General features: G+C 49.6%; 1 protein-coding gene across 1 annotated transcript in view; it reads right to left on the reverse strand.

The window, feature by feature from the left end:
- Positions 1 to 27,068, reverse strand: part of LOC137422120 (VPS10 domain-containing receptor SorCS1) — an 886,462-nt gene that overhangs the window by 47,321 nt on the left and 812,073 nt on the right. Inside the window, exon 10 of the mRNA XM_078772485.1 lies at positions 18,071 to 18,217. Within this exon, the coding sequence (XP_078628611.1) occupies positions 18,071 to 18,217 (147 nt within the window). The remainder of the gene's footprint in view (positions 1 to 18,070; positions 18,218 to 27,068) is intronic.

Below are 27,068 nucleotides of genomic sequence, written 5' to 3' on the forward strand. Positions count from 1 at the left end.
ATGTAAAGTTTTGACTTTTTCAACATATTTCAACATACAGCTATTTGATCTTCATTTCAACAATATTGATAGATAAAGGTGATATAATATAACAAATATCATGAAACATTTACATTTTGTAGTAGTTAGCCTGGTGTTGGCTTAGCGGTTAGGGTGCCGGCTTGGGATCCTAGAATCCTCGGTTCTGAATCCCGGTCGATCGCTGAATTAACGCCAGGGGGGTTGACTCAGCCTGTCATCCTTCCGAGGTCGGCAAATCGAGTACCAGCTTGCTGGGATGAATGATCACGGTGTGTACCCCAATTTAGAATAGGTACACCGTATCCCTGCGCATCGTAAGAAGCGACCAAGGGTTGGCGTCAGGAAGGGCATCCGGCCATAAAAACATTGCCTCAAACAGGGAACCATGATTGTCATGGGGCCCGCAAGGGTAACCCCCGCTCTAGCGGGGAAAATGGCCTTAAAACGATCATTCATTCATTCATTCATTTACATTTTGTAGTCCATTGTATAATTTAAATGAACATAAATGCAAATTTCGCATGTGGAAAAAGTAAGTACACCCTTGGCTCTAATAGGTGGTATTGCTCCCTTTGACAGAAACAACCTCAAGTAGGCGTTTCTTATAACTGTCTACCAGTCTCTGACATCGACTGGGAGAATTTTTTTCCCACTCCTCCATGCAGAATTCTTTCAGCTGTGCGATGTTTGAGGGGTTTCTTGCATGCACAGCTCGTTTCAAATCCGCCCACAACATCTCGATGGGATTTAGATCCGGGCTTTGACTTGGCCATTCCAGAACCCTCCATTTCTTTCTTTTCAGCCATTCCTTGGTGGATTTACTGGTATGTTTAGGGTCATTGTCATGTTGCATGGTCCACCTTCGGTTGAGCTTCAACTTTCCGACAGATGGCCTCACATTATCCTCAAGCACCCTCTGGTACAATGAGGAATTCATAGTGGATTCTATGATGGTGAGCTGCCCAGGCCCTGATGCAGCAAAGCTGCCCCAAACCATAATATTTCCACCACCATGCTTTACAGTTGGTATCAGGTTCTTGTGGTCAAATGCTGTCTTTGGTTTTCGCCAAACATGTTTTCTGGTACTGTGGCCAAATAGCTCTACCTTTGACTCATCTGTCCAGAGAACATTGTTCCAGAAGTGCTGGACTTTGCCTCGGTGTTCATTGACAAACTTTAGTCTTGCCCTGATGTTATTTCTGGACAGCAAAGGTTTCCTCCTGGCACACCTCCCATGTAGATCAAATTTGTGCAGCCTCTTTCTAATGGTAGACTCGTGCACTTTGACATCAACAGTGGCAAGAGCTACCTGTAGGTCCCGTGATGACATTCTGGGGTTCTTAGAGACTTCTTTCAGCATCTTGCGGTCTGCTCTCGGGTTGAACTTGCTGGGGCGGCCTGGCCTGAACAAGTTGGCAGTTGTTTGGAATCTTCTCCACTTGTAGATGATCTTCCAGACAGTCGAATGATTGATTTCAAATTGTTTGGAGATCTTTTTAAATCCCTTCCCAGACTCATAGGCATCTATAACCTTCTTTCTGAAGGCCTCATAGAGCTCTTTTGATCTAGGCATGGTGACGTCGCACACTTCAACAACGAAGAGCAAACCAAACGAAATGTCTGAGGTTTAAATAAGACAGGTTCCTCCAAGATCCTCTCTAATGATGTTCTAATCATTTGCACCTGAGCTGGTGCACCTGATTCTAATTTTAGGTATTTGAAGTAGTGATAAATGTAGGGGTGTACTTACTTTTTCCACATGCGAAATTTGCATTTATGTTTATTTAAATTATACAATGGACTACAAAATGTAAATGTTTCATGATATTTGTTATATTATATCACCTTTATCTATCAATATTGTTGAAATGAAGATCAAATAGCTGTATGTTGAAAAAGTCAAAACTTTACATGGGGTGTACTTACTTTTTCACGTGACTGTATGTGAACCTGAACATCAATGGATGGTTGGACAGGGACACAAAAAAGAAAAAGAAAAAAATACATAAAACTGCAATGTGGAAACAATCACAGTTAATGCACACAAACTGGGTTAAACACAAAAAGTAATGCATGCAGATTAAAAAAGAGACAGGCATAGAGACAGGCAGACAGAGATAAATTTTGATTTTCAATGACCCAAGGGAATGAGTCTTTTCTTGTAACGGTATTGCAGACACTTTTATGAGAATGAGAGAGAGAGGGTGAGGCGGTGGGGAGACAGAGAGGAGGAGGAGGGAATAACAGAATGGGAAACAGAGAGGAGCACGTGAGATAGAGAGGATGAGGAAGACACAGAGAGAATGAGGGAGAGACAGAGAGGATGAGGGGGAGACAGCGAAAAGGTGGGAGACAGAGAGGAGGAGGAGGGAATACAGAAGGGGAAACAGAGAGGAGGACGTGAGATAGAGAGGATGAGGGAGAGACAGAGAGGATGAGGAGGAGACAGAGAGGATGAGGGGAGACAGAGAGGATGAGGAGGAGACAGAGAGGATGAGGAGGAGACAGAGAGGATGAGGGAGAGACAGAGAGGATGAGGAGGAGACAGAGAGGATGAGGGAGAGACAGAGAGGTTGAGGGAGAGACAGAGAGGATAAGAAGAGATGGAGAGGATGACGAGTGGAAGAGCAAATGATGGGGAGAAAGAGGATAAGGGGAAGATAGAGAGGATGAGGGGGAGATAGAGAGGCTGAGGGGGAGAAAGAGAGGATGAGAAGAGACAGAGAGGATGATGGGGAGAAAGAGGGGATGAGGGGGAGAAAGAGAGGCTGAGGGGGAGAAAGAGAGGATGAGAAGAGACAGAGAGGTTTACGAGTGGGAGAAAGAGCAAATCTCAATTTATTTGCAACCATAGCCATGATTTGTCATCCGGCACTCACTTGGGTTGTTGTTGCTTTTTCTGCTACACTTATCTGGGTCAGGTTTCAAGCTCTGCCATTGACAATTGGTACGTAGTGGGTGAGGAGGTGCCAGAATCCCATTCGAGGTTGGACTTTGTGGAACAATATTTGGTGGGAATTTGGAACTTTCTCGAACTATTCTTGGTGGGAATTTGGAACTTTGTCGAACAATATTTGGTGGGAATTTGGAACGGAAGACCCATTTTTGGTGAGAATTTGGAAGTTGGCCAGAGTTCTCCCACCAATCTCATACTCTGGCAAAGACATCGGGGGACCTTTAACATCCATCAGCAATCTGTGCTGGCAGATGGGTCCCAAGCTCAACATCCCTTCCAATGGATGGCACCGCTTTGGACTAAACACCCTGCAGCATGCAATGCACCTGTCCAACAGTTTATAGTTGGATTGAGAATCAAACCCAACCAAGATCATACAGCTTGATCAATCCAAACCCAACCAAGATCATACAGCTTGATCAATCCAAACCCAACCAAGATCATACAGCTTGATCAATCCAAACCCAACCAAGATCATACAGCTTGATCAATCCAAACCCAACCAGGATCATACAGCTTGATCAATCCAAACCCAACCAAGATCATACAGCTTGATCAATCCAAACCCAACCAGGATCATCCAGCTTGATCAATCCAAACCCAACCAAGATCATACAGCTTGATCAATCCAAACCCAACCAGGATCATCCAGCCTGATCAATCCAAACCCAACCAAGATCATACAGCTTGATCAATCCAAACCCAACCAAGGTCATACGCTTGATCAATCCAAACCCAACCAGGATCATCCAGCCTGATCAATCCAAACCCAACCAAGATCATACAGCTTGATCAATCCAAACCCAACCAAGATCATACAGCTTGATCAATCCAAACCCAACCAGGATCATCCAGCCTGATCAATCCAAACCCAACCAAGGTCATACGCTTGATCAATCCAAACCCAACCAAGATCATACAGCTTGATCAATCCAAACCCAACCAAGACAAGTTTGCTCCGTCTGTGTTGTCCTGTTAAATATTACTCACTCGTGTATCCACAAACTCTGCAGACAACCTTCTGTGGAGTCGAAGATCAGCCTTACAAGGCCCCCGGCCCCCCGTTAAACAAAAAATAACAACATACGTATGCTGCAATGTGTGACATTCAAAGAAACTACACAAGTGTTTTATTTTCCTAATTTAAATATAGTTATATCTGCATCTCCCAAAGCTATCAAGAAGTTCTGGTCATGAAACTGTGTCGTGTGCGGCCTACAAAGCTCAAAAGATTCATTATAATCTTACTATAATTCAACAAATGTCCGTCCGTCTGTCTGTACGTCTGTCTGTCCGTTCGAAGGTACTGCAAAAACCGCAGAATCGATCGCAACGATATTTTGGGTGGATAATCCTGGGATCTTGGGATCAGATCCTGGGATCAGATCCTGGGATCAGGATAAGGATCAGGATCAGATCAGGATATAGGGATCAGGATCAGGGTGGATAATCCTGGGATCAGCTCCTGGGATCTGGGATAATCAGGATAACCCTGGTGTTGGGCTATCGGCTCGGGTGCCGGCTTAGGATCCTCGGATCCTGGGTTCGAATCTCGGTCGATCGCTGAATTAACGCCAGGGGGGTTGACTCAGCCTGTCATCCTTCCGAGGTCGGCTAATTGAGTACCAGTTCACTGGTAATTCCCTGTTTGTCGTTAAAGGCGGCAAAAAGGGTTGGCGTCAGGAAGGGCATCCGGCCGTAAAACATTGCTTCAAAAAGGGGACCGAAAAACAACAACCACGGTCCCCGAAAAAGGCCAACCCCCGCTTGCGGGGGAAAATGGCCTCTAAAGGTGGTTTTTTTATAATCCTGGGATCTCCAGGAGTAAAATAGGCTATTTAGTTTTTCCAATTTCAGCTTTGGTCTCCAGCATTCTCAGGTTTGGACTCCCGCATAACATTCGGGGTTCGCATAACGTTCATTGTGACGATGTTGTTTCCCTGGGTGCCGCACAAACGGCTACACCGATCGCTGCACAGCTGCACCGATCGCTGCACCGATCGAACTCGGTGACCTCGGACAAAGACCTTTTATAAGGACACGGGTTGAATCCCTGCTTGAGAGAATTCTAACCCCCTCCTCGCCATCATGGCCGTCTCTCCAATTCACAATCCCACGAGATATGTGGAAAGGACGATCCAAAACCAATATAAACATCATTAAACATCATTCGCATATGAACATCATTAAAAGTAAATAATGACCTTGGCCAAAGTTCAAACGACGTTTAATCTCTACATGAGAATTCCACATAGCTATTTGGGCGGTGTATACGCTAACAGATCGCTGTCTAAATTCGATCTTTCCAAGGCCGTAACACCAATCGGATCAAAATCCTTTTAACTGTTCATTTGGTACAGTTACACGCATTGGGAATTTGGTACACGTATCGGGAGTACATACGACATAGCGATTGTGAATGTGACAGCTCTGAGGCGTCTTTCGCTTGGCATCGCAGTGACGGCGAGCACCAATATGGCGGCTGTAAGATTAAAATCTGGCTTCAAGCCCCCTCACCACCCAAAGCCTTCAACCAGACATATTAACACGCTCCTCCCCCTTCATTCCCGTTCTTCAAAGCAAAGCGGTAAAAATTGTTGTATTGGGGCGGGCACAAGGAACAAGAATTCAGCGCACCAGCAGGTGGCGCGGACGTCCAGGCGGGGAACTGTAATGCATGCCCCGCCTATCGGCCGATCGGCCACGCCCGGGGGCAAGGCGTGGCCTCGGGGCACATATGCGGGCTCTAAGCTCGGCCTCGAGCCCGCCCAGTGCAGTGCTGAAGTGCGAGCTCTTAATAAAGACTCTTTGTATGTACCAACGCGTTGTGGCCTACCTCTCTGGCAATCGAGTCGTGTGGGCACAGCACCACAGTATCGCCATTATATATGACGAGCAACGGTACCCGCCCTAAACGCGAGGCTTCAATTGGGAGGCGCGATTTATTTTAACATCCGTTAAATATCACACGCATATCATCAAAATCTAAACAGTATTTTTAGAATTTCAATTTAAAAAAACCACATCACTGTTCATATCGGTAAATATTATTCCATCGTGTTTCAAATCGTGATATCAACTTTACGCGTTTCTTTAGGAAAAAAAACTGGAATGATTTTGTACGGTACCTCTTCTTCAGCTTAGAACTTTAGGATAGACGACATTGCTGATAAAAGTTCCTTTTCTCTCTTTGAAGTTCTTGGCAAACATTTTTATATTGTCACTGCTGCCAACGCGACGCCATGGCATTATTCATTACATTCATTCATTCATTTAATGATCATTAAACATTATTCTTACGCTCATTAAACATACATTAAACATTAAACGTTCATTAAACGATTACAAAAACAAACATCGGCACACATAGTCACAATGAAAACATCGTCACAAACGTTACGTTCCGTAATTCAAACCGTGAACACATCGAATATCGGAGAGGCCATTGCCCAAACGGTTTGTTTTCTCTGGTACGTGTTACTGGGCGGGTACCGTTTCAGATAAACCGGTAAAATGCCTCCCAAAGGTAAAGCCTCATTAACGAAAACGTCCAAGGAAGCTGTTGCAAGAAAGAAGGCTCGCCTAGACGAGGACGATCGGAGGCAGGAACAAGTATGTAACACAGCTGCACACCAGTCTCGGAGGCAGTCCGAGGAATACAGATCTGGTGAACAAGGACGTGACACAGCTGCGCACCAGTCTCGGAGGCAGTCCGAGGAATACAGATCTGGTGAACAAGGACGTGACACAGCTGCGCACCAGTCTCGGAGGCAGTCCGAGGAATACAGATCTGGTGAACAAGGACGCGACACAGCTGCGCACCAGTCTCGGAGGCAGTCCGAGGAATACAGATCTGGTGAACAAGGACGTGACACAGCTGCGCACCAGTCTCAGAGGCAGTCCCAGGAATACAGATCTGGTGAACAAGATCGTGACACAGCTGCGCACCAGTCTCGGAGGCAGTCCGAGGAATACAGATCTGGTGAACAAGGACGTGACACAGCTGCGCACCAGTCTCAGAGGCAGTCCCAGGAATACAGATCTGGTGAACAAGATCGTGACACAGCTGCGCACCAGTCTCGGAGGCAGTCCGAGGAATACAGATCTGGTGAACAAGGACGTGACACAGCTGCGCACCAGTCTCGGAGGCAGTCCGAGGAATACAGATCTGGTGAACAAGGACGTGACACAGCTGCGCACCAGTCTCAGAAGAGCAGCCCTGCGACCGGCCTGACCTAAATGCACGCGTCTTCAGTATCAAGTTTAAATCTCTCATGGCGGATCTGAAGAGCGGAATGCTTGGAGAAGTGGTGGGCTACTTCGGCATGAAGGAGGATCAGAAACGTGGACTCCCACACTGCCACATCCTGCTGATACTTGCTGATGAAGACAAGCCACGTGAGCCCAAGGACATTGATCGCATCGTGTCAGCCGAGATTCCTGATCCTCATATAAACCCAAAACTACATGATATAATCACAAGCAACAACATCCATGGGCCGTGTGGTGCTCTAAACCAAAGTTCACCATGCATGTCTCCACAACGGGAATGCGAGAAAAACTTCCCAAAACGCTTCGTAGAGCATAGCATGGTGACAGAGTCTACGTACCCAATCTATCGGCGCCGTTCACCAGCCCAAGGTGGTCAGACACACAAGAAGAAGGTGCGAGGACAGGATGTCGAGATCAACAACCAATGGATTGTGCCCTTCAACCCGCTGCTGTCTTTGAAATACAATGCCCACATAAACGTCGAGGTTGTGAACTCAGTATCCAGTGTCAAATACATATATAAATATGTGACCAAGGGCAGCGACCGTGTTACCATAAAGCTGGCCAACAGAGAAGAAAGAGATGTCACCAATGACGAAATACAGTGCTTTGTGGATGCGAGATACATCAGTGCCTCTGCAGCTTACTGGCGCCTGTACGAGTTCCCTATCCAGCAGATGAAGCCTCCCGTGCAGAATCTTCCAATCCACTTGGAAGATGAGCAACTCATCCTGTTCCAACCAGAAGATCTGCATGACATCGTCAACAATGGTCCACCGAAAACAAAGCTCACATAATTCTTCGAGCTGAACCAGAATACTGAAGTGAAGATCACCTACCCTGATGTATTTAAGCACTTCAGGTGGGTGCAGAATACCTGGAAGAAGCGGGCTCATGTGACGAAACTGAATCACAGTGATGAGGATGCGACCCAAGCCTGCTCAGACATGATTGGAAGGATTCCAGTCATAAACCTGACTGCAAGGCAGAGCGAGCTTTTCTACATGCGGATGTTGCTTCACATGGTGGCCGGACCAAAGTCCGACAGAGACCTGAGAGCCTACAATGGAGTGGAGCATCCCACCTACCAAACTGCCTGCCTTGCCATGGGCCTCCTCGATAATGACTCAGAAATCGACCGAGCGATGGAAGAAGCTGCCTCCATCAGATGTGGATCTGCACTGTGTGAGGTCTTCGCTCACATCCTGATCTTCGTGCAACCTGCGAATCCGTTGGATTTCTGGAACCGCCACAAGGGGATACTTATGGAAGATCTCCTTCACAAGCACAACCTGCCAGAACCAACAGAAGCTGCAGTGCATACCACCCTGCTGCAGATTCAATGATTGTTCAGCGACATGGGATTGATCTGGAGAAAGACTTCCAGCTTCCTAAACGGAACAGGGCACTTGCGGAGCAACTTGAGCAGGCGAGAATCATCGAAGAAGAGACCAACTACAATGTGCAAGAACTGGAAGGGTACGTCACTGAGAATCAGCCAAAGCTGAATGAGGAGCAGCAACTGTTCTATGAAGCAGTCATCGACTCGGTGAGGAATGAGAAGGGTCAGTTGTTCAGCTTGGATGCTCCTGGAGGTACTGGAAAAACCTTTCTCATCTGTATACTGCTGGCTCAAGTTCACTCTGAGAAGAAAGTTGCATTCGCCACAGCTATGAGTGGAATTGCAGCAACCCTTCTTCCAAATGGTCGTACGCTTCACTCTCGCTGCGAAGTACCACTGTCAATCAAGGAGGACTCTGTGTGCAACATCACCAAAAGAGACAGTACAGGGCAATTGCTCAAGCAATGTCATCTCTTGGTCATTGACGAAGTCTCCATGTGTGGCAGGCATATCATCGAAGCGTATCATTCCGTGATATCCGTGAGACAGATCGGTCTTTTGGAGGTATCACCATCATCTTCTCTGGAGACTGCAGACAGATCCTGCCTGTCATCCGAAGAGGAGGCCGTGCTGACACGGTTGCTGCAACCCTGAAGCAGTCCCCCCCCCCTCTGGAGTCAAGTCCAGGTGCATCAGCTGACAAAGAACATGCGGGTGCATAACACGGGAAGTGGAGATGAAGAGTTTGCCAATGAACTTTTGCGAATTGGAGAGGGAAGGCTACCCATCGATGCAGAAATCAGCGAGTTCATAGTTCAAGTCAAGGAGGACTACCTGACCCAAGGAGAAAACGTCAGGAGCCTCACTGACATCATGATTCAGCAACCTGAGCACCTTGCATGCTGACAGGAACTGGCTTTGCAGCCAAACCACCCTTTTGTAGCGGTTACCGCTGGGTATACACAATCGCCTTGCACCTACCGAGGACGCGGCCAGGGAGCGATCACCATGCCGGGCTCGTCCAGGCCACCCGGACAGGCCCAGACGCGCCTCTCCCGGGCACGCCCGGACTCGCCGTTCCTGGGCTCACCCGAGCCGCCCGGGCACGCCCGGTCTCGTCGTTCCCGGGCATGCCCAGACTCGTCTTTCCAGGGCTCACCCAGGACGCCCCGGCATGTCCAGACTCGCCTTTCCAGGACTCGCTCAGGACGCCCGGGCACACCCAGCCTCGCCTTTCCAGGGCTCACCCAGGACGCCCGGGCATTTCCGGTCTCGCCTTTCCAGGGCTCGCCCAGGACGCCCGGGCACGCCCGGTCTTGCCTTTCCCGGGCAAACGCTCCGGCATGATGTGTATATATATTGCTGCCCGATAAACGGGCTTTTCAGAGTACCCGAGTTTGATACGTGCAATAAAGCAACTCGGACGAATTTCCGTCTTTGGTCGCGTCAATCCTTTCGACTCGCGTTGGAGCACAGCTCCTTCATTGGTGACCCATGACATGGACACGGCAGTTGCCCTTAAACTGCCTACCTTCTGGGAGGCTCACGCGGCGGTTTGGTTCGCCCAGGCGGACTCCCAGTTTGCCCTGCGAGGCATCACTGCCGACGACACCCGCTTCCACCATGTGGTAGCAGCGCTCGGCTTTGCCACCGCGGCCCGCGCCTCCTCCAGCGCCCGCCAGCCGCTGACAAGTATGGCGCGATCAAGACGCTCCTCCTCGACGCTTTCACCCTCTCACCGGCGGAACGCGCACGACGCCTGCTCGACCTGCCCGAGCTCGGCGACACGCGCCTGTCCGAGCGAATGGACTACATGCTCTCGCTGCTCGGTGAGCACTCTCCGGATTTTCTGTTCCGAGAGCTGTTCCTCCGCCAGCTGCCTAACCAGGTACGCCTCGCCCTGGCAGGCACGCAGATCGCGGATCCCCGCGCCCTCGCCAGGGAAGCCGACAAGATCTCCTCGGCAGGCCAGCACATCGGAGCGGCCACCTGGAGCCCGCCGCCGTCTGAGGCGACGCCCATGGCGCCCGAGTGCCCCGCGCGGTTGGAGGCCGAACTGCCGGTGGAACTGGCGGCCGCCACGCCGACCGCTTCCAACACGACGGCCGGGGCCTCCACCTGACCAGGCGTGGTGTTATTACCATGCCAAGTTCAGACGGAAGGCTCGGACGTGCCAACCCCCGTGCACTTTCGGCAAGTCGGGAAACGGCCAGGCCGGCGTTCATTACCAGCCATGAGCGCCGGCCACTCAGGCAACTTGCTTTTTATTAAGGACAAAGCGTCCGGGCGGCGTTTCCTGTGTGACACCGGCGCCCAACTGAGCGTCATACCCGCCTCCAAGCAGGACAAGCAGACCGCCGTTTGCGGCCCCTCCTTGGTCGCTGCCAACGGATCGGCCATACGCACCTTCGGCCCGCGCAACGTCACCCTCTGCTTCAGCAGCCAGCACGTTAATTGGACCTTTGTGACCACAAGCGTGCCCATGGCTTTGCTTGGCGCCGACTTCCTCTGCGCGCACGGACTGCTGGTCGACGTCAAACGGCGTCGCCTTGTCAACGCGGAGACCTTAGCTCCCTGGCATGTACGATGAGCAGCTCCGCGCCGACCAAACTAGCATGCGCCCTCCCGGCGGCGAACAAGTTCGCTCGCCTGCTCGCGGAATTCCCGGCCCTCACGTGGCCGACGTTTTCGGCCGTCGCAGTGAGACATGGCATCGAGCACCACATACCAACTACGGGCCCGCCGGTCTACGCCAGAGCCCGCCGCCTCGACCCGGCCAAGCTCGCCGTGGTCAAAGCCGAGTTCGACGCATTGGAGTGCCTCGGCATCGTGCGGCGCTCCGATAGCGCGTGGGCCTCACCACTGCACATCGTGCCAAAGCCGGGGGGCGGATGGCGCCCATGTGGCGAGTACCGCCGCCTCAACGACGCTACCACCCCCGACAGGTATCCGATCCCGCACATCCAAGACTTTTCCGCCCGTTTGGCGGGACGGGTCATTTTTTCAAAAATTGACCTGATACGGGGATACCACCAGGTACCTGTCAGGCCGGCCGACGTCCCCAAAACGGCCGTCATCACGCCGTTCGGCCTGTTCGAATTTTTGAGGATGCCGTTTGGCCTCAAGAACGCGGCCCAGGCGTTCCAACGCTTGATGGACGGCGTGCTGCGCGACCTGCCATTTCTCTTCGTCTACCTGGACGACATCCTCGTCGCCAGCACGTCCCGGGCCGAGCACCTCCTCCACCTCCGAACACTGTTCGGACGCCTCAGCGAGCACGGCTTAATCGTCAACCCGGCCAAATGCCACTTCGGCATGACGGCCGTTGACTTTTTGGGCCACCGCATCACCAAGAACGGGACCGTGCCGCTGCCGACCAAGGTCGAGGCCATCACCAAGTTCCCGCGTCCCCGCTCCATCAAGGCCCTGCAGGAGTTCCTCGGCATGGTGAATTGTTATCACCGATTCGTGCCCTGCGCTGCTCAGCTCATGCGGCCCCTTTACGAAGCCCTCCGGGGCAAGCCGGCCAAGCGTTGACATCGTCTGGTCCGCGGCCATGGACGAGGCATTCACGAGCGCGAACCGGGCCCTCGCCGACGCAACGCTGCTGGCTCACCCGGTGCTCGACGCTCCCATCGCCCTCACTACGGATGCCTCCGACTACGCGGTGGGCGCTGTACATGAACAATGGGTGAATGGGGTTTGGCAGCCACTCGCTTTTTTCAGCCGGCAACTCCGGCCGAACGAGTTAAAATACAGCATGTTTGACCGCGAGCTCCTCGGTCTATTCCTGGCCGTTCGCCATTTCCGGCACCTCCTGGAGGGCCGCCCGTTCACGGCTTTCATCGAACACAAGCCGTTGGTTTACGCAATGGCCAAAGTCACGGAGCCATGGTCGGCCCGCCAGCAGCGCCACCTCTCCGCCGTGTTGGAATTTACCACGGACATCCGGCACGTCGCCGGCAACGACAACGCCGTGGCCGACTGTCTTTCTCGGGCCAGTGCGAATGCGGTCCACCTCGGCGTGGACCTCGCGCTCATGGCGGCCGACCAGACCACAGACACCACGGTGCAGGCCCTCCGGGCGGCGGACACGGGCCTCCGCCTGGCCGACGTCCCCTTCGCGGACACTGTCCTGCTCTGCGACGTCTCCCAAGGCCAGCCTCGCCCCATCGTGCCCGTTACCTGGCAGCGCCGCATCTTCGCCTCCATCCACGGCCTTTCTCACCCGGGCCGGAAAGCTTCCCAGAAGCTGGTGTCGGCGCGTTTCGTCTGGCACGGCCTTCGACGGGACGTCCACGATTGGGCCAACGCCTGCATGGCCTGCCAGCGGGCCAAGGTCCACCGCCACACCCAGGCCCAGCTGGAACCTTTCACCGTGCCCAAAGGGCGTTTCGACCACGTCAATGTGGACCTGGTGGGCCCCCTTCCCCCATCGCGGGGTTTCACACACCTGCTCACCATGGTGGACAGGACCACCAGGTGGCCGGAGGCCGTTCCCCTCATTTCCACCACCACCGCCGACGTGGCACAGGCTTTCATCGCCACCTGGGTCGCCCGTTTCGGCGCACCGGCGGACATCTCTTCGGACCGCGGTCCGCAGTTCACCTCCGAGCTGTGGGGCGCGGTCGCCCGCAACCTGGGAGTCCAGCTCCACCGTACCACGGCCTACCACCCCCAAGCCAATGGGTTGTGCGAGCGTTTTCACCGCTCCATGAAGGCCGCGCTCATGGCCGGCCTTCAGGACGACGGTTTGGCCGATCGGCTGCCGTGGGTCCTTTTGGGCCTCCGCACGGCCCCCAAGGAGGACCTCCAGGCGTCCACCGCCGAGCTCGTCTATGGCCAGCCGCTCCGCGTCCCGGGCGAGTTCGTGCCCGACGCTACCAGTCCCTGGTCTGCAGCTCGCCAGCGCTCGGATCTCCAGGAGGCCGCCCGACGGTTTGCCCCCAGTCCTATGTCCCCCCGGCGCTTCGCACAGCGGAGTACGTTTTTGTGCGTCATGACGCACACCGGGGGCCACTCCGGCCGCCGTACGACGGGCCCTTCCGTGTCCTGCGATGGGACGACAAGTCGTTCATCATCGACATCGTCGGCAGGTCGGACCGGATTTCGGTGGACCGCCTCAAGCCGGCGCACGTGGACGTCGACCAACCACCACGGTTGGCCCTTCCTCCGCGGCGAGGCCGCCCCCCGTCCACAGTTCCCCCCGCTCGACCACCCACCACCACACCGGACCCCCCCCCCCCCCCACGACCCTCCAGGGGTCGCTTCGGCCGGGTCATCAGGACCCACCTTAAATTGACCCTGCCTGTGCAAGTCGATTCTGGAGGGGCGTGTGTAGCGGTTACCGCTGGGTATACACAATCGCCTTGCACCTACCGAGGACGCGGCCAGGGAGCGATCACCATGCCGGGCTCGTCCAGGCCGCCCGGACAGGCCCAGACGCGCCTCTCCCGGGCATGCCCAGACAGGCCCAGACGCGCCTCTCCCGGGCATGCCCGGACTCGACGTTCCCGGGCTCGCCCAGTACGCCCAGGCATGCCCGCTCTCGCCTTTCCAGGGCTCGCCCAGGACGCCCAGGCATGTCCAGACTCGTCTTTCCAGGACTCGCCCGGGCACGCCCAGCCTCGCCTTTCCAGGGCTCGCCTAGGATGTCCGGACATGCCCGCTCTCGCCTTTCCAGGGCTCGCCCAGGATGCCCGGGCATGTCCGGTCTCGCCTTTCCAGGGCTCGCCCAGCACGCCCGGGCACGCCCGGTCTCGCCTTCCCCGGCAAACGCTCCGGCATGATGTGTATATATATTGCTGCCCGATAAACGGGCTTTTCAGAGTACCCGAGTTTGATACGTGCAATAAAGCAACTCGGACGAATTTCTGTCTTTGGTCGCGTCAATCCTTTCGACTCGCGTTGGAGCACAGCTCCTTCACTCTGTCCTACGAATGAGGCGGTTGAAGAAGTGAATGCGATCGTACTGCGGCAATACCGTGGGAAGGAATCTGTTTACTTGAGCAGCGACAAGATAATGGAAGTAGAGAACAGACACCAATATCCAGTAGAATTCCTTAACTCGATATGCGCATCAGGAATGCCTCCTCACAAACTCTGCCTCAATAAGGGAGCTCCGATCATGCTGCTGCGAAACTTTGACCCTAAAAATGGCCACTGCAATGGGAGTCGTTACATCGTGGACAACCTGATGCCGAATCTCATTGATGTGACACTAGCTACTGGGCCTCATGCTGGAAACAAGATCTTCATACCGAGGATTCCAATCATTCAATCCGAAAACCTGTTCCCCTTCCAGATGCAGCGAAAACAATTCCCTGTCCGACTCTGCTTTGCAATGACCAGTAACAAGGCTCAAGGTCAGACATTAGAAAAGGTAGGCATCTACCTAAAGACAGATTTATTCAGCCATGGACAGCTTTATGTCGCCATGAGTCGCGTTGGCAGCAGCGACAATATAAAAATGTTTGCCAAGAACTTCAAAGAGAGAAAAGGAACTTTTATCAGCAATGTCGTCCATCCTGAAGTTCTAAGCTGAAGAAGAGGTACAAAATCATTCAATTATTTTCCCTAAAGAAAAGCGCATAGTTGATATCACGATTTGAAACACGATGGAACAATATTTACCGATATGAACAGTGATGTGACTTTTATTGAAATTCTAAAGATACTGTTTAGATGTGATTTGATGATTTGCGTGTGATATGATTTAACGGTTGTTTATATGAATCGTTAAAAATTTTAAAAAGCCTTCAATTTCTGATATTTTGCCTTTTCATTTGGGCCTCCCAATTGAAGCCCCGCCCGTAGGGCAGGTACCGTTGCTAGTAGATTAAAATTTGTCCAAGCAATGAGCCTGGTGTTGGCTTAGCAGGTTAGGGTGCCGGCTTGGGATCCTAGGATCCTGGGTTCGAATCCCGGTCGATCGCTGAATTAACAGGGGGGTTGACTCAGCCTGTCATCCTTCCAAGGTCGGAAAATTGAGTACCAGTTCACTGGCAATTCCCTGTGTGTCGCAAGAGGCGACCAACAGGGTTGGTGGTAGGAAGGGCATCCGGCCATAAAACATAAATTCAAAAAGGGGACCACGGTTCCCGAAAAGGGCCAACCCATGCTCTGTGGGAAAATGGCCTCTAAAGTTGGTTCAAAACTAGCCAAGCAATTTATTCATGAAAATGTTTTTCATTCTTCATTGTTTGTGAAAACAAAGAATGGTATGTAAAAATCCTTTAGTGTAAAGAATAACACAGGAAGCTGGGTGATCAGCAAGGCTCTGAGGAGAAGGTTTAAAAAAGGTGATGGAAAATTGGTGTTAATAATGATGAATACACAACTTTCGAAATGACGTATCAATGCCAACGAGGCCTTTCACGCATGTGCTGTGTGTATGGTTTTACACTGACTCGCTTCTGCGAGCACGGGTACTTTTACCTGTCATTGCTAGCACAAAATCTGGAATTCAAATCGTGTTTTAAACATAATTTTCAGTATTTAATTGAAAGAATAGCAATTTCATAATGGTTAACCATAAGCGTTGCGTTTCTGGATGCAAACGGAAATACACGAAATATGAAAAATATCCGTGAATGAGACTGAGAGGTGTTGAACTCCCATAATTTCCTATTAATACAAGCAAGAGGCCACATTGGATACAACAAACAACAACAGGCATTTTAAGGCCATTTTCCCTGCTAGAGCGGGGGTTAGCCTTGCGGTCCCCATGACAATCTTCTCCATTTTGCCATATTTTCTGCATCTCTCCTTGTTAACCCCCTTGCCGGCATTTCTTCTTCCACCATCTTTAGCCAAGTCTTTCTCCTCTACTCTCCTCTACTTCCTTCTACATTCATTTCCATCACTCTTCTCAACCAGTCACTTTCATCCTTCCTCAACACATGACCAAACCATCTCAACCTGTTCCTCTTCACAGCATCAATCACGGGCTCTATTCCCATCATCTTTCGCAATTCATCATTTATCTTCCTCTCTCTCAACGATACTCCACACATCAACCGAACCTGTGTATATATATATATATATATATCACATGTACAAATGCTTCTCCTTTTAACAATAGATGCAATAATCTAGTATAATTACTTTTGTGGCCCTGGCAAGACACACACACACACACACACACACACACACACACACACACACACACATACACACACACACACACACACACACACACACACACACACACAACATGGTTGAGAGTTTGCAGTACAGGCAACTGCCCATTCAGTAAGCTGAGAAAGTTCTCCATCTCTTTCGTTGTGCAGAAGCACAGCTCTTTCTGTCTGATACTTTTCCATTTATGTAATAATCCTTATCCAATCCAATCTCACACAAGCAATATAATTTATGATACAACGAACACCATTGTTTCTAGGGATTTCTGCACATGCGCACCTAACATTTGGGGGTGGATTACATCATTTTGAAAGTCGCATATAACATGTACAACAAGAAAGAGCAATCAGAGATTGCAAACCCTTGCCAGGATGTATTTTCAGTGGTTTTAAAGGGTTTTGTGTTAAAACCAATATGGCGGCCTAACCACGTGACTGGCGACATCATTATTATTTTTTCTCCACCAATTTATGCCTACATGACGCTCAAGAAATTTCATCTTGATAGGATGAAGTTTTGTACTTGTCGAATTATGACGTCGTAATGGAGGCACCTATGACATCATCATTACCATATTTTATTCCCCATGGAGAGTTCTTTACAATGAGCCATGTCTCAATTTTTTCTATTCGGCGCTTTCGAAGATATGGAGGTGCAACGTTTTTCGGGTTTTCCAAGATGGCGGCCGAACCACGTGACCTATGACGTCATAATTATCATTTTAAAAATTCTACAGGTGGAGTTGCACCTCTGGTGAAAATTTCCTGTCAATCGGACCAACGGTTGCAGAGAAAATCATATTTATTCTGTGTGGGCAAACAGACAGACAAACAGACAGACAAACAAACGGACTCAAATGCAATACCCTCTTCTCTGGCGAGGGTAACAATGAGATTGCAGATTTAGATCCTGAATTTCAACAACAATAATAATCACAATCATGTCTTAAAGCGCCTTTGGGCTTCTGGAAAAGCGCTATACAAAATAAATGAATTATTATTATTATTATTAGATGAGGGGCTTGAGAGGGGAGGGGATGCTGGGAAGAGCAATGTGTGGGGAATTTTTTTTATTGTGACATCAATAATATTTTTTGCATACACTATTTAATATGTAGAAGGCCTCTTATACACAGACTTCTTTATCTCAAAAGTAATGATTTAATTGGTCCAGCAAAAGTTAATTTGTAAAAGCCGAAAAGATAAACTTCAAAAACGGTCTCAAAGAACTGCAATTACAGGAGGGAGCTCAGATAGAAATTGCTAAGTGTAGGATTAAGCTATGGAAGTTAGCAGAAATCTTTCCTTTATTTCGGTCAAAGTTGGTTGTTTCCTCACCGGCTGGCATTGCAAACCCTCTCCATCATGAGATGTAGGTGGTGGCTCCAGCAGGTGCCAATCTCGTCCGCAATTGTACGTGATAAGTGTTCGAGTGGCATCACCCTGTTGCTGATTGGCCAGGAAGACACCATGAAGACCACTGACCTGAGTGACAAGAAGGGACACAATATTGTGATCTCATCATACTGAAATACACCATTTCGTGTCTGTCCGTCTGTCTGATGAATTTTTGACGCCAATACATTCCGTCCTTACTTATCCAATCTCAACCAAACTTGACAGGGTGGCCAAGGGTTACATAATGAAGGTTGTAGTGCATTAATTTGCCCCCCTCCCCAAGGGGGTTTTCTCCCCCGAGCAGGTTTTCGCCACCATTGCCAGCAATGGCGTTGCGTGTTGAGGTGTATAGCCATATTAAGTTAGCTTTATCGTGGCGTTTGTCCAAAGAAGAAGATTTATCGTGGCGTTTTTCCAAAGACGCTTTTAATAAGAAAATTAATGATAATCGCATATTGTTAATGTTATTAGAAAACAATATTAATACTAATAATGTCCCACGTCCCCAAGGCATTTTTCCTGCATTGATAACGTGTATAAATAGCTTATCGTTGTAATGGCGTTTCCGTGGGAGCAACGGCTTCTACAGGAAGTACAAATATAATAAACCACAAACACGTATGCTTAGCTTATTAAACAGTCGCTAATGCTCTTTATAACACTAAATGAAGAAATATGGAGGAATCCCGACATCCGTGAAGAAAACTTTACTTACAGAACTGAGCGAAGATCTACTGTACTCTATATAACCCACAAATGTTGGGTTAATAACATGGCCCTTTCTGCCGCTACCATGGCATGTTTCGTAGCGAACTTTTGTAACTCGCTCCTGCTGTTTAATACGAAACTTAAAGGGAGAAGTTCGGGTTGTGCTCATTTACCAAGCAGCTTGGTAGCGCTTGCCAAGCCAGCCATTCATTAACGGTTTTGAATGGAGTGCTTGCTCCAATGCTTTAACCACTTGGCGATCTCTCCACCAGAAACTTGGTAAATTAACACACACCCAATGTTCTTGAGATCCGACCATAGATCGACTGTAATTTATATTCCCCAAAGAGGAATGACCCTTCCTGCCCGTCCCGGAGTCTGCGGGTGTACTAGTAACTAAAATAAAAAAAATATGATAATTACTTGTCGATAGGTCTCTCGGTAGTTGTGCGTGTCTGTCTGTGTCTTTATCCCGCTTCCTCCACCCCTTCCTTTGTGCATCTTTCTGTCTAATGTCAGTGATGATGTTGCATTATGCAGATGAGGCACACCTTAACTTTATCCATGCCACACCTGAACTCCTAAAAGGCCTTCATCTGCAGCTTGGTAGAGTACTGCTCTCCCCCTCTGGGCTGACATTCCTGCCTCACAACTAACAGAGCTTGATGCCATGGAAACCATGGACTTCAAGATCATTGGACTCTCCTGCGATGAAGCTGAGTCTATGGGCCGATCACCTTCCCATTGCAGATAGGTTAGTCGTCTTTGTCTTCTACCACCTCCTTTCTGCTCATGCACCTGCCTGCTGCTCTTTCTGTGCTTTGTTTTCCCTCCACCCCCAGGTTCCTGCAGGTGGTTCACCAGCAACCCCCCTCCGGTGAAACTCCCAAAATCCAGAATCACGTCTCACCTCCAGTCATTCATTCCTGTTTTTCCCATTTGTGGAACCAGCTACCCCATTCTCTTCAATCCCGTTTTTCCCCTTCAATCTTCAAGACAGCTGATCTACCCCATCTCATCACCCATCTAAAAACATGACCTTTTATACCTCTGTTAGCCATCTCCCCCACCCAAGCCCGCCTCTTTCCAAATTTCCATTTTCTCAATCCTGAGAGTTTGCCTTTGTATCCATCTTGTTCACCCCATGCATCCTCCCCTACCCATAATCCTTCTCCACACCAACTATTTGTCCAAGTTTCTCCTCTATTTTGTCTCACACCATGCTGTTGGTGTGTTCACACCCGCTCTTTCTACTGTCCCTTTTGTTCTGTTTTATCCTGATGTGTACTGTGTTCTTGCTCCTACACGAGCCTCGACTTTGTATACAAAAAGCGTGCTGGGGGTACGCATGGGTAGGTTATGACTACAATGTAAACTTAGGAGCTACCCCCACCCACCCGAGAGCTAACATCAATCACAACAAAAAAACGGACACACAAAACATATAATAAAGGGAGCGGGAGACAATATGGGGAGAGAGAAGGAAGCACAAGTACAACAGCAGAGAACAGGGACAACGGGAGATCTGTGGGAGGGAGAGGGCTTGGGGGAGGAGGCATGGTGTATAGATGACACCTATAGTCCAGGAAGTCTAGCCCTTTTTTTCGCTCAACCTGGAACAAATTGCAACAGAATTTTTTTAAACCAAAATGCATTTCTATGGGGTCCCAGAACATCAAACTAAAAGTCCAAAGAAATATATTTTGCGGAAATATGTATGATTTGCATAAATCCAATATGGCCACCAAATATCAATATTTTGCCATGTTTGCTCTCAGAATTGGGTGATTTAAAAATACAGAATGGATGTTTTTGGACAAATATATATATTTATATTACCTGCCAAACTTTACACTTAATATATTATTTTCTGTTTCAGGGTTATGGTGTTGAAGTTCAGCAGTATCAACAACAATGGAGAAGTGTTTCATATGTCATGAAACATCCTCTGATGGAAAACCGACTGTTGTACAAATACAAGGCAGTGATGGAGTGAATCATGTGAATGTGCAACTTGACAGTGACTTGAGTACTTTACCAGGTTAACAGGTACATGTGGAATGTCGCTGCAGATATTGCAAACCAGAGAACATTGCATGGGACATACATTGTAGCCTCTCGTCAACGACCGGTTGAGAAACGATGATCTGAGCTCCGCTCAGTGCAAAAAGCGTTAAATTTTCAAGAGCACTGCTTGTTCTGTGGACAACCTGCCAAATGTGATAAGAAACGGAGCGAAGTCGATGTATTCCCAGTCGGAACAAAAGACTTTCACGACACTGTGCTTCAGATTTTTCGGTTCGAGGAATGCCATGCGGTCTGGAACGGTGTCAGGCAGACAGGCACCTGTGAATGATCTACATGCGGCAGGTGCAATACATCACCAGCGGCGCAGTTGTAATTTTCGGACGGGGAAGAATGATCCCGGTAAACCATCTGCAGACATTTGGGACACGGGGAAGATGTTCACAAAGTTGGAAAACCTGAGACAAATGAGAGAACAGCAGCATTCCTGAAAGTGGCACAGTTTTTGGAAGAAAACGACGATGAACAAACAACCATAAATGAAGTTGTTCTGAAGATAACAATGTCTTGAAAACACGGGACATGAACCTTAAATACTTGAAAAAGAAAATACAGGAACATTTTGGTGAGAGAGTTACAATGACAGTTATCAGTATAAAAGAGTGAGTGGTCAACTCCATCCTCTTCCTCCATCTTCCAATGATGAGATTGCAAGTGCAAACTATGCTCTGAACTATATTCCGAAGACACTGCAAGTACTTTTGAAAGTATTTTTGAGGACTATGTTTGCTGGTAGGAGTGTTGATGTAAAGCTGCTTCGGTTGGGCAGTCCATCATTCAAGCAATGCGACCAAGGGCCATACGAGCACCACTAGTTCCTCCCAATGTTTGACCTTGAGCCCAGTGATCCAAACCTACATCTACTCGACACTGAAGTTTGTGTCATCTTACACTTTGTGACAAAACGTCACTCCATTCCTCACATTCGACCAGTCCTTCTACTGGAAAGCGTTAACAATTGTTCGGCCTCAGCCAATTGACAGTGATCTCAAGTGCATCCGATGGCAGGCTCTGAATTGCAGCAACTCCTCGAGGTCGTGTACGCGAGCAACACTGAGTCACATGCTGACTGGCAAGGCCAGGTCCAGAGCAGTGAGTGGACAACATGCTGGTAGATGCTGCACTGAACACCATTATTGTAGCTGATGCATATACATTGTGCCAGTAGCAACCAAAGAGACAGCAGAAAACCCTGAAGGGGAGATAACAAGTGCTGATCCTGAGATAGATTATGTTGGGATACACGCTGTACATCGAGATACTGTCATGAGCGACTTGACAACAGCAACAGAACTGTATGACAGAACAGTGTCCTCCACGTTATCTGTGCAAGAAGTGTGTTCAGCTGAGGCGTTAGGGAAGATTCAAAGGTGGACATCCTGCGAAGGTTTCTCAAAGCTGGGCGGACAGGTAACTGGAGATTACATCTTCAATCAGTATGTGAAATGTTACCATACTTTGTAGCATCTGGACAGACACTACACATATGCAAGTTTGACACACGAATACCTGCAAATGATGCTTAATCTACCAGAAGCGCATCCAGATGTCCACCAGAAATTTGAGGAAGGATACCACGTGGTGAGGCGCAGTGACCGGTATTGGGCCAGACTGTCCACCGATCCCACAATTGAGCAAGTGCTAATGAGAAGTGTGAAGACACATTGAGGCCTGACAAGAGGAAGATGAACGACAGAGACTTGGCCTGGGTCCTGTCAGTGCTAGCATGCGCAAACATCATTGAGGCCTGCAGAAGCTCAGCGATGTCGCATATGAAACTATTGACAAGCACAAGGCCATGTCAATAGCTAGGCAAGCTGGAGACACCCTTCATCTTATCAACTATCAGAGAGGGAGAGGGGGAGAGAAAGGGGGATAGGGAGAGATAGAGAGGGGAGAGAGGGTGGGAGAGAGAGAGAGAGAGAGAGAGAGAGAGAGAGTGATGGGGAGGAGAGAGAGGGAGAATGTGTGGGGAGGGAGAGAGAGAAAGCGAGAAGGGGGGGGGGGGGGGAGAGATGGGGGAGAGAGAAAAAGAAAGAGAAAGGGGGAGTAAGAGAGAGACAGGGGGGGGAGAGGGGGAGAGAGAAAGAGAGAGAGGGAGAGAGGGAGAGAGGGAGAGAGAGAGAGAAAGAGAGAGAGAGGGAGAGGGAGAGAGGGAGAGGGAGAGGGAGAGTGAGAGAGAGAGAGAGAGAGAGAGAGAGAGAGAGAGAGAGAGAGAGAGAGAGAGAGAGAAAGAAAAAGAAAGAAAAAGAAAAAGAAAGAAAGAAAGAGACAGACAAGGGGGGCTTTATGCGATTTACAAGGACTTTGGAAAGGATTTTGTAATCCGCACAAAGCAGAGAGATAGGCCGCCAATTTTGTAAACAATGTGTCTTCTTTCTTCGGGATAAGGCACACACTTATTGCACGGCGACAACTTAGAGGTAAAACACCCTCTTGTAAACTACACTTAAAAACACCTAAAAGTGTTGGACCGAGCAAGTCACTGAATGTTTTGTAAAATTCCACAGGTAAACCATCAAAGCCAGGTGCTTTTTTTTTTCTTTTTTTTTTTTTTTTTTGTACACAAGATCGAGGCTCGTGAAAGAGCGAACATTAATCACACAGAAAGACAAACAGACACATAAAACAAATAACATCGGGAGCGGTAGACAAGATGGGGAGAGAGGGGGAAGGACACAAACACAACATTTGAGAGCAGGGACCAAGAGACATGGAGACATCGAGAGATCTGTGGGAGGGAGAGGGCTTTGGGGGGGAGGCATGTGAAGGGGGGGAGGCATGTGAAGGGGGGGAGGCATGTGAAGGGGGGGGGGGGGTGGGAGAGGTATAAACATATGGACACTGCCAGGATTTCCAGGAAATAAGTTGGAATTTCAAACAAGGTGGATCTGGGGTGAATTAGTGGGGGTAGAAAAGATCAAGGTTATGGATGGGGGAAGATAAGAGATGGTGGTGAACAGCTGTTTTAAAGACCTGGAGGGAGGAGAGGGATTGAAGGGAGTGTGGGAGTTTGTTCCACAGGCGGGAGAAAAGAGGAATGAAAGAGTGAAGGTGAGCAGAGAGCCGAGATTTCGGCAGTTTAACCATCAGAGGGTTGCTGGCAGATCTTGTGCGACCTGTAGGAATATTTGGGGGACAGAGCACAGAGAGAGCTGGGGGAGCAAGGCCGGAGAGGAGTCGGTAGAAGACAGAAAGACCACCTACCTGCCTGCGGTGAGTGAGTGAAAGGCCCTCAGAGATAGCTTCATCGCGGGAGATTCCAATGATTTTGAAAGCTTTGGATTCAACAGCGTGAAGCCGAGCCAGGTGTGAGGCAGGAGCACCAGCCCATAGGGGAGAACAGTATTCCATTGAGCTGCGGATGAAAGCCTTGTAAGTGGTGAGGAGCTCAGGTGTGCCGAGGAAGGACTTCGCACGACGGAGGATGCCCAGTCGGCGACTGGCTTTGGAGGCCAGCTTGGAAATGTGGTTTTCCCAAGAAAGATCATGGCAGATAGTGAGACCCAAAAGCTTGAGTGACAGAACTTCTTGGAGAGGATTGTTGAGAAAGTAGATGGGAGGGTTGTCCAGTCGATCTTTTCGGAGAGACATAGTAAGAGAGTGAGATTTGGCAGGATTGAAAGACATGTTCCACTTGTTTGACCAGTCTGTGATTTTGTCCAGGTCTTCAGAGAGTGAGGAGGCTGCAGACTGCCGATCTGAGGGAAGAGTAATGGAGCGGCAGAGAGTGGAGTCATCAGCAAAGAGATAGAGAGGATTTTCCAGAGAGTCAGAGAGATCATTGATAAAGACCAGAAAAAGCACAGGGCCCAGCACACTTCCTTGGGGAACTCCAGCCTGAACAGGAAGGGGAGATGAGAGAAATCCATTCAGGGCCACACGTTGACTACGACCAGAGAGGAAGTCCGCAAGCCATGCATGGAGATTTCCATGGATACCATAGGAGGAGAGTTTGGTGAGCAGAGCTGGGTGCCAGACCGTATCAAAGGCCCTTGATATGTCAAGGGAGACAGCTCTGATTTCCTGTTTGGCATTGAGGACCTCCATCCATTGTTGAGACAGCAGAAGCAGCATGTCCAGAGTAGAGTGACCTGGTCTGAAACCAAATTGATGATCAGAGATCAAGCCATTGGAGAAGAGGAAAGATTTCATATCCGAAGCAATGATGGATTCCATGACTTTGCTGATAATTGGGAGCAGGCTGATTGGTCTGTAGTTGCAAGGATCTGTTTTTGCACCTTTTTTGTGTAAAGCGGTAATGTTAGCTGATTTCCAGGATGCTGGCAGATGACCTTGAGCAAAAGATAGGGTGAAAAGAACAGAGAGAGGGTGAGATAGAGCGGCAGAGCAGGATTTTAAGACCCGTGGGCTGATGCCGTCTGGTCCAGTTGCAGAATCAGAGTCGAGGTTTGACAAAAACTCCTCCACCTTGTCAGGAGAGAAGGACACAGAGTCCAGGAGCAGTTGGGTTCGACTGGGAAAGGTGGGAACAGAGAGAGATGGGTTTGGGACTAAGGATTTCGAGGCGAACACAGAGTTGAGGCATTCGGCTTTGTCACGTGCGATGTCAACTGTGTGGCCATTTGAGGTAAGGGAGGGGATGGAGGGGGAACAAACACCAGAAACGGATTTGACCAGACGCCACCAGGATTTGGAGGAAGGAGACAGGTTTGAGAGTTCATTCTTGAGTGAGGAGAGATAGTGCTTCCTGGCACTCCTGAGGGTAGACACACACTTGTTCCGAGCTTGGTGGAAGGAACTGAGATTTCCTTCAGTTGGATTAGCCTTCCAAGAGGCAAAGGCAAGTTGTTTCAGGGAAACTGCCTCACCACAAGATTCAGTGTACCATGGACGGGAGGAAGGGTAAGACAATTGAAGGCGAGATGGGATAAATCTGTGCATGAGAGAGATCAGTTTGCTTTGGAAGAATTCCCAGGAAGAATTGATGTCAGAGGCAGTGGAGATGGGAGACCAATCCAGACGATTGATGGCTGCTTGAAGACCGTCCCAGTCGGCCTGAGTGAAATGCCAGACTCGTCGACGCTGAGGAGGCTCTCTGAGAATGGCCAGAGAGATGTCCACTTTGACAAGCACATGATCAGAAGAACCGATTGGAGCAGAAGAAGAGCAGCAGACATTAGCAGGGAAGTTTGTCATAACCAAGTCTAGAAGAGAAGATACTCCATTGGCTGAGATCCAGGTCGGGAAATTGACAGATTGTGTCAATCCCAGTGAGTCACAGAAGTCCTTTGCTGAGGTGCCATGACTAGTGAGAGAGGAACCCACACCCAACCAGGTGGCATGATGACAGTTGAAGTCACCACATATGAGGAAGAGAGAGTTGGGATGAGTGGATAGAAGTTGGTCCATGTTGTCAGACATTGAAATGTAGATGGAGTCATCACTGTTTGGGGGACGGTACAGAACACATATGAACAAAAGGTGGGAGCGGAGAGGAAGCCGTAACCAGAGGTACTCCTGCGGGTGAGGAGGAAAGAGAGCAGTGCAAGGAGAGTGAGGAAGAGAGTTTTTGACAAAGATAGCCACCCCACCACCAGGCCGAGGCTCAGGTCTATCATACCGGAGGAGGGAGTAACCAGGAAGAGATATTAAGGAATCAGAGACATCTTGAAGGAGGAAAGTCTCTGTTAAGCAGATCAAGTCTGGATTGTCAGAAGCAACCTGTATGGAGAGATCAGTCAGGTTTGAGCGAAGGCCCCGGATGTTTGAGGTCCATACCGTTAATGAAGAGAGAGGGGGAGCATCGGGTACAGGACAGGGGAGGGGAGGAGTAGGGTAAGATGAAGGATGAGAGGGGGAGGTAGGGAGAGCAGTTGATAGTGTTTCAGATGTTGCAGAAGAGTTCCAAGAAAGGGAAGGATGAGGAGGATGAAAAGTTTGCTGGTGAAGGGATGCGGCACAGTGAGGGGTTGTTTGAGGGGGGGCAGAGGAAAGTAGAAGGTTTGGGGGGGTGGAGGTATGAGATAGAAGGGAGACGAAGTGGGGAGGAGGCAGCTTGGAGGAGGAGGGGGGAGGAGAGAGAATTGGAGAGGAATGGTATGGGGGGAGAATTGAATGGGAGGGATTGGGGGGGAGTTTTGAAGGGGAGGAGTGAGGGGGGAGTTTAGGAGGGGAGGGGCAA

Source organism: Myxine glutinosa, chromosome 2, assembly GCF_964187855.1.
Source record: "Myxine glutinosa chromosome 2, kmMyxGlut1.1, whole genome shotgun sequence".
Taxonomy (NCBI): domain Eukaryota; kingdom Metazoa; phylum Chordata; class Myxini; order Myxiniformes; family Myxinidae; genus Myxine; species Myxine glutinosa.